Genomic DNA, 8,801 nt, shown 5'->3' on the forward strand with positions numbered 1-8,801 from the left:
ATGCCCCAAACTATTCCAGAAACCACTAGATTAATGAGAAATAAATGTGAAAGAATTTTATGTTCTCTCCTCAAAAATGGATGAGACTAGAAAAAACCACAACAGTATTGGTGACAACCCACACCATTTGGAAAATACAGCAAGGCAATAGCTAACCACCTCTATCATCAGACCAGGTATCAGGAATAGCAGAGTACATGGTTCACCTTTCGTGATTTACAACGACAATAACCAAAAAGTCAGAGTTTCCCAGATTTTCTACAGAATATTTGGATTTCAGTTCTATTAGATTATTTTTTTACTCAGATAATCCCAAATGATAGCCACTACATAGTGCTGATGTTTACTTTATTTCTCCTTATTACTGGCCATCTTAAAATCATTACTCTTTCCTCAGTGTTATTTCTGCAACCTATTATTTTCCCACCAATCTCAGTAGAATCACAACTCCTCAAAAGCTCATTCAGCTAATAGAAGAAAATGTTATTTACTGACTCATTGTACCAAGCTTGGCAGTACGTAAAATAGAGAAGACACAGTATGCAGCCCCATGACCTAAGCATACGTGACACCGACAATAAGTTACAGAAGCAAAATAGCATTTCAGTAAAAATAGATAAAATGCAACTGCCATGGTTTTCATGAGTTTGGAGAGTCCAAGCTGTCAAGCACCCGTAAGGTGTAAGGTGATAACTATCCAGAAAATCGAGCTTCTGCCTACCCAGTTCATTTGCTGCTCAGGTACTAGCCCTGCAGCACATTGCTTAAGTGGGACATTAAGAGGGGAAAAAAAGAAGATACGTGACTAAGAGCAGACAGGAGAATAGTGAAGAGAACAAGTTGTTATTTCACTACAGATTTTTTATTCAGCTTTTCTTCCAATGAAGTCTAAAAGTAACATTTATCTCTGTAAAGTCTGTTCTTTGAAGATATTCCTAAAACTCAGCAGTGGCCCAGAATTTGGCAAAAACAACGCAAAAAAAATCCCCACCAACAGTTTGGAAATATGGCCCTGCTCCTGCTGCGTGTTCAACAATCTTCTCTTACACATACATTCAGCCTAACCCATTTGATCTCTGTCTTCAAAAATTTCATAAAATCCAGGATTAGATGCTTCTGCAACAAACTGTGGGTGCCAGCCATTTCCAGAGATCGCATCCTGATCTAGTTTTTCTGGAATGACACATACCACCTCCTTGTACAGTCTTTCATATATATGGCTTTTATCCTACTCAGTGCTTAGGGTCAGCCCGTAGGGAGGCTCCAAGGATCAATCATCCAGGGAGGTAAAATAAACCCAGTTTATATTTACGAGGCTCCTCAGAAATGATGTAACAGATGTTCTCAGCTCTTACGTGAAGGAGTTGCTGCAATTCCCATGTTGTTAGAAGCAAAAAAAAATTGTCAAACAGATTAACGTCTTGGGTCTGACGGATTGCAGATCTCATGGCTGCAGAGATCAGCCACTTTATCAACCAGATACGGCTACTCTGCAACAGTTCCTCCTAGCAATCTTTTAGAGCCTCACAAAAGCAGTGCGTAGGAACACAGTACCTTGATTAGTTTCTTTGCTAACTAGGACCATTTGTAATGACTATATCTGAAGCTCTTGAAGTTTTTTAAGAGGAAGACGTAGATGTGCAGTAGTCTGAAGTCTTGTGCTACCTAGTAAGCTTGAAAGCTTCAAAGTGCAATATATTGCTTTCCCCCTTCCCTCCGTCTCACCTGACGGCAATATTTTTTCAGCATCTAGAATAAGACTGCCTTCCTTACATCCTGAAGGAAAAACCAATGACACCGTTTCTTCACTCAGTTTTAGCTAAGAATTTGGATCCCTTGGTTTGGGCTTTAAATAGATGTACCCTTTCTGAAACTCAGTGAAGTGCAGAGAGTAAGGGGTAAAGCTGCACAGGAACACCCATGCAGAGCCTTTGTCTGCTTAGATACCAAGTACCTGCCCAATGCTGGTAAATTCATGAAAGCAGTTTGGAAAGCTGCAAGGGTTTCAGTCCTGGGGTTCAAAACCAGATAAACTGTATGTAAAAGCCATATGATTGGATATGCTGCATTTTAGGGTCAGCTAGCAAAGCATATGGAAGATGTTTTTGAAGCTTCTTACAATTTCTCAATGCCTCATTTACTCCAACAACGTGAAGTCTGCATTTAACCCTAAACATTGTATACAATACACAGACATTAAACAGAACACATACCATACTCTGGAAAGTCTGTGGTCTTCTAAATTAACATATGACATGGAAATACCGTTTACTGAACCATTTGAAAATTTGGTTCAAAGCATATAGACATGTGGCAGTAAATTCCTACACAACTTTCCATCCAAAAGCATACTCATTTCTATTATTTCTGATAATGTAAGATGCCTGGAGATAGACCATTCCCAGCCAGAACACTGACATACCATATTTATTGAGCCCAGAAATGAGTAATTCTCGATGATGTGGAGCATTTAGTTCCATTTTGCTGAAACATCCCTTTGCATGCCACTCTTTCCAGATTCTGGGACAAGGGTCTGTAATTGTCACCCATCAACCAGCTCTTGCTTTGTTTCCTGTGGACTGACAGCCAATGCCATCTTAAAGCTTTCTTCTGTGTTGTTTCGCTTTTCAGTTTTCTCATACTCATTATATTTCACAGTGCTAGGCAGGACAGTCATTCAAGAACTAAACTGAAAATACAGGAGAGTGCCCTTGTTTGGAGTTTCCCTGGTGTTTCCCAGTTTCTCAGCTTATCTGCTCCTTTTCTCTCTTTCAGACATACCCAGACCTTCAGAAAGTCAGAGCAGAAAAGTCTCTCTTTCTTCCTTGTATCTGCCTTTTTAACACAAGTTTCTGCATGAAGGTTGCTCTTTTCTCAAATGAAGTTTTCATAAGGAGGTTTAATGGCTTCTTACAGGTACCTTTTACCACCTTTTCCTCCAGACCTGCAAAACCAGGTGACTCTCCTCATTCAGCTGCTAATGGTCAGCTCATCAGAAGGAGCTCATGTTATGGGGCTCTCTGGGATTGCCTTTTCAGGGTCAAGAAGGAATTATTCCAGAATGACCAACCTGGCCAAGGAGGCAGGATAGGACTCTGGTGGGGGAAAAGGAACATAAATTTCTCCCTATTTAAGAAAAACACAAATGAGAGCAGAAAAGTCCCAGTGTTGCAAGATGACCTAGTTCTCAGAGGTCAAAAGTAATTAGGCAAATTGAAAGTCTTTTAGTCACTGCTAAGGACTAACCTGCACATGGAAGGGTTTGGCTGAAGGTAAGGGTACCTCAGACAAAGTGAGTGGAGTCCTGAATATCCAGGAGATCAGGTCTTCCCTTGGGGAATTGTCCAGTGATACGTATAAAGGGAACACTGGATACATACTTGCATACATATATACATACTTACATAGGGGCAGTAAAATACATCTCACATATTTAAATATATATACATGCACATAAATAGATGTATGGATATAAACACATCCATGAAAGTTACTGTTTGGATATTTCAATTCAATATCAATTTCAATATCATCCTTTATCTATGGTGGAGCCAAAACACAAAACATTTAAACCAAGTCGTGTTTAACCATTCAGCTGTTACATTCCCCCAGAGGCGGCAGTATAAAACAGATTTTTGCTATTACAGACTTAAATCATATTTTATATCAGTGCTATATTGCAAACCCTCATTGGATTTATTGATTTGTTTTTTCTTCCTTAGGTCAAGTTAAAACTTCCTCGTGCAGATAAATATAGCTTCAGAGCTAAAAGGCAATCTGAAGCACATTCAATTTGAAGTTTCTTTCTGCATACTGTGTTGTAGGTTATGCTACCTGATGGCCAAAATTGAGAAGCTAAAATCCATCTTCAGAGATAATTAAAAAAATTCAACTGTGAAATGAAACTATCAGCATGCCACCTTTTAACTAACAAGATTAGAGTTACAAAAGCTGTGAGCTTGTACAGTTCTCACCAGCGTAAGTCCCTGCGGAACTGGAAGCTTTATAAAGGATTTCAATCCAAACTCACAATATTTGGGCATGCTTGAAATACATAGAAGCAAGTTATTTTATTTTATTGAGGCATCATACCAGGAGACACCACCAGTCCATCCAACATGACAAAAACCAAAGACCTGTGGGACCAAGGACTTAAAAAGCTATTACCACATCTGCAGCACACTCCCGTAACCTTATTTTGGGCACTTCCTCTTGCTCTTAGTGGGGTCAGAGATGCAGTGAAACAAAATGCACAAAACCATGAGTTTTTCCACATCCCACTTGGGCAAAACACAGTCTACCCAGCCCTTATACAGAAAAAAACTCATGAAAATAAATGCTAAAGCAGTGCTGAATCACTTTATTAATTAACCACTAGTGCCCTAGCTAGGCTTATCATCTTACTCATAAGTATCCAGATACTTTACTTGTGCACAAGGAATCACCATGTCCATCTCAAAACTTTGAAAATTAAATTTCTGTCTTTGAAAAAAGTAAAATATAATCCCTCAACCCTGTATATATATTAGAAGGAAGAGATTTCTGTTTCTAACAATCTTTAGCTTGCAAAATACCTTTTCAGTGATATATAGGTTCTGGAGCTCCTATAGAGTCTGAACCAACAGTGCTTATTCTTATTTACTGTAACGGGAGGCTGTGCACCTTTGGTTTGTTTGGTACAGAACAAAGAATGAATACTGAAAGGCTTCAGGATGTGAATTTACTGTACTGCACTTGCAACACTGCCAGCTACATGGGATCCATTGCCAAAAAAGTTATAATCTGAGGCTATTTCAATACATGCAGCCCCAGCACTCACTCCTGCAGTAGACTGGGAAAAACAGTCCCAGTGTAATCCTGATAGGCTGTCATTGCTCTCCAGGATCCCAGCTACACTGCTGTGGTCCTGGAAATAATCTCTGGTACTCTGATGTTTACTGCTCAGATTTGAGCAACTCACTAATACAAACCCTTGAGGCAGAGAGTAATGGAGCTAAACAACAAAGGTCAGCAGCTAGAAATTATTATTGAAGGAAAAACAAAAGCAGGATCACACAAGGATTTTATCATCTCATGGAAAATCCCTCTTACAAAGTATGCCACAGTAGTAAACCTTAAATATTTTGATGATGCTTCGCTTTCTAGCTTTCTGTTTACTGCTTAAATAAATATACTAATTATGTTAATATTTTTAAATGAAAAATTCAGTTCCTTAAATAATCTCAAATTCTGTAGCAAGTTCAATTTCTTACTCTTAAAAAGCAGCTTTGTAAAAGGTGTTGAAGTTGTTTGTATCAGTTTGATATTGCTATTCAAGCACACACATGCTGATGGTTCAGCTCTGCTTCAGCATCCTTAGGTGGTTACACAGCAGCAAAAGCAGTTGGACCAGGCACCAGAAATACCGATAGATTTCCAGTTCTGCCCCTGATTTTGTGTACAACAGAAATAAATAGATTTATTCTCCTCATCAAAAGAATGTACTTTGAAATCTATTGCTCATTGTAATAGCATAACTACATCACTTAGTTATCCACTGAATTAAATGAGGTACTGCTGCAAGAATCTGTATTAAAGACAAGATGACACTCAAGCCTTTAAACTAACACCTTTCAACTGGTGGGCACCCCCCATTAACGTTGCCATGCATATTCAATGGGCTTTTACCAGATATAATCATGAAAGTGCAAAAACTTCCAGCCACTGGGGCAGCTGCACCATGCATACATCCTTTGCAATGGATACTGCTGTGAAACGCCAGCTGCTGACAGTCACCATCTTATTTTACTGGTGTCCTAATTCTCCAGGCAAGTCAACCAATGATTTCCTGATCCTTTCCTGTGTTCACAATTTCCCCTCTGCCCGCAACATCTGAATTTTGTTCTTGGCAACAATAGGGCTCTGTGACATTTGCACTTTTATCTTCATTTCAGAGGCCTCTGAGCAGCATCACAGGGAAGTCAGTGGTACAGTGAAGCATAAGGAAAGGCAAGTGCCTCCCTGTCTGCCCCAAGGATGGATTGCCATGGAGATGGCACCTCCTGGGTGAGGAGGCTTGTCTAAGCACATTGCTGCTTGGTACTCATGCCCTTGTGACATGCTCCAGCTGACTTACCACTGGGCAGGATGCCATTTGAAGAGACTGGAACAAGCATAGGTGGTTAGAAAATGATCTTCCCATAAATCATTTTTGCTGGTGGCAGCAACATTTAAATTGCATTCCTTCCTGTTCCTGAAGAAACGGGTCAGGCTTTGATATCTGTCAAGTTAACTGAGCTATGAAACCACAGACGAGGGGGCTGGCTCTGCTGTTACTGCCCATTTTCTTGCAGTGGTGGCATGGCACACCTCACCTGCATGCTCCTCAGTGGTTCCTTAGCTCCTACGTCTTTCCCAAGTTTACACCCAGGACGGAGAAGACAGGTTTTCACTAAATTCATAGGGAGTGAGTAGCTTAGGCAGAGGATATGTGGGGTAGCCAGTTTTCCAGCCTGTTTCATATCTGATGCACAAGCATGCCCCATGGCAGCCTCCACTGCTTTGCTCTAAATTCACCAGGTCAGAAGTGAATGGCGTTCATTTCCTTTTCTTTTCCATCTCCATCCAGGCATGTTCTTCTCTCTTTCCTCTCTCCAAGGTCCAAAATGCTTGTGGTGACATCCAAAACAGACAAGAGGATACACACAAGCAGATAGCCAAGAGGAAACAACAGTCAGTGAGAAGATACTCTTCCAGAGGGCAATGCAGACAGGAACCTAATTTGGGTTTCCGAATCACACTCTGAAGGTGCCTGCCTTTCTTCACTACCACAGCTGAGTTAGTTCAGATAATCAGCTTCCTGACTTAGACACCACACATGCCATCTCCCTCCCCTCCTATCAATCCCCAAAACAATCCTAATTTTTGCCCAGTCTTGTCTCTAAACAATGGCCCTCCCTCATTAGACAGCTTCCCCCAGACACAGTTGCACAGGACAGATAACGCTCTGTATGAAGACACAGAACATTATGGCAGAAAGGAAAAACACACTAAATCAAGGGGCAATCAGGACCTTCCCCATGCACTGACTCTCACTAGAAATCCCCATAAAGACTATGATTTTCCAAGCAAGCAACATCTCTTCTCCAAAAGAATTTGAAACATAACGATGCCTCTTACAACTCAGAAAAACAATTACCATGGGTAATTAAATAATTCGTAACAAAAAAATGACATGTTCTGACATGCACAAGGAAAGTGCGAGTGTTTAATACCACAACCTGTGATAAGGAATAAACAGTTTGCTCATTCTGTAATATCAGTCTTAGAATTCAGAGCAATTGATGAACATGGTAACTGGTTACCTTCACAGGGAAAGCAGGAAAGTAAACTCATTGAGAGGTCTGCTACCCCAGGCAACCATCAGCTAGCAAAAATAACACACGCACAAATGGGAGCAACAGGCTGCCCTGAAAATTAGAAGTTTAGTTTTGCTGAAGGAAAAAAAAAAAAAAGTATCCTCAGTAATTTAGATGCCATCTGACACACATGAACTTTAATTCTAGGTTGCTAAGTCAGAGCTATTAAAAAACAGGGTTTCTTGTAGCAATTTAGTGACTTATACTGTTCTAATTTCAGCCCAAGTTGGCAAGGAGAACTGGGGAAAAAAGCAAACAAAGTATCTATGCATCCATGTGATCCTATTTTTTTCTAAATAAAAATTAGTTCCCACACATCAAGTCAGATTCTGAAGTACCACACTCATTTTTGGCTTCTAGCAACTGTTACATAGATCTGGTCCAGACACAGAGCAATATTTTTGTAAGCATTTCCACAAAAATACTTTTTTGTCTGTTCCAGTTCAGAATTGCATCACTATGAAGAAGAATAAGATTTCTCAGAAACATCCACCTATTAACATGTGAAATTTCATTGGAAACATCCCTGAGATGGCAAATTTTCTACAGCTTCAGTCATCCCATTAATTGAGTAATAAAAAGGAATATTCACCCTGCTTTCTCAAGGTACCAAGAAAATTTCATCTCTCCAAAAATTATTGAAGACCCATGCTCTCTATCACATCCCTTTGCAGGCTCTCTCCTATACAAGCAGCTCAGTAGGATACACTGTTTATCCTCCACCCTTTACCTTTATCATATATAATATTCTGAAATCACACTTCTAATCAGACATCCATTTCCTCTCCTGCCCCAGCCCACACCCTCAAACAATCAAAAATAGAAAGATTGGGGGAGAAAGAAATGAAGCCAAAAGCAAACCTTCTCAGGCACAAATTTTGGCTCTAGTTCTTACCATCCTCAAAGGCCACAGCCACCCGAGGACAACATGACAACTCTGGGGCTTCTCCTCTGTATGCACCCATCAGTGCTCAGCAGCAAGCGTCAGGAACCTTTGGCGAGCAGGTGAAAGAAGAGGCCAGAAAAAACAGTAAATTGTGGCTCCAAGGGAGAAGCATAAGCTCACTCTCAGGCATGAGATGATGAAATGAAATGCCAAACTTCACCCTAATGATATGAATCATGCATTTGGCCCTCAGACAAAACTTTTTGTCTGTCTTTGCTATTCAACGTGAAAGCATTTTCACTGAGAAATCCTGACGCACAGCAAGGTCATACTTCTCTGAAATTTTTCACATATTCCAAGTAAACACGCAAACACTGTCTACCTACCTAAACCACATAACCTTTGTGAGGGAAAGCATGCAGCACAGCTAAGATTTTTTTACATAATTGATACCCTGAACACATGAGCATGGATAAGAATGCATTATCCGTCTGTGGGTGAGAGCTCATTACAAAACC

The 8,801-nt window shown here is 40.2% G+C and overlaps 1 protein-coding gene across 29 annotated transcripts in view; it reads right to left on the reverse strand.

The window, feature by feature from the left end:
- The window catches only part of HTR2C (5-hydroxytryptamine receptor 2C), a 186,649-nt gene that overhangs the window by 140,673 nt on the left and 37,175 nt on the right, over positions 1-8,801 (reverse strand). For 10 of the 29 annotated variants that reach the window (XM_072877412.1, XM_072877417.1, XM_072877395.1 and 7 more), the window contains exon 1: positions 8,293-8,510. The exons of 9 other annotated variants lie outside the window; for them this stretch is intronic. Coding sequence is in view for 3 of the 20 variants with exons in the window: in XM_072877419.1 (XP_072733520.1) it covers positions 8,293-8,362 (70 nt within the window). In the remaining 17 variants the exon portion in view is untranslated. Of the gene's footprint in view, positions 1-6,115; positions 6,333-6,353; positions 6,648-8,292; positions 8,530-8,801 lie in introns of those variants that run through there. 10 more of the 29 variants (XM_072877423.1, XM_072877422.1, XM_072877421.1 and 7 more) reach the window with 7 other exon arrangements.

Source organism: Ciconia boyciana, chromosome 12 (genome assembly GCF_034638445.1).
Source record: "Ciconia boyciana chromosome 12, ASM3463844v1, whole genome shotgun sequence".
Lineage (NCBI taxonomy): Eukaryota > Metazoa > Chordata > Aves > Ciconiiformes > Ciconiidae > Ciconia > Ciconia boyciana.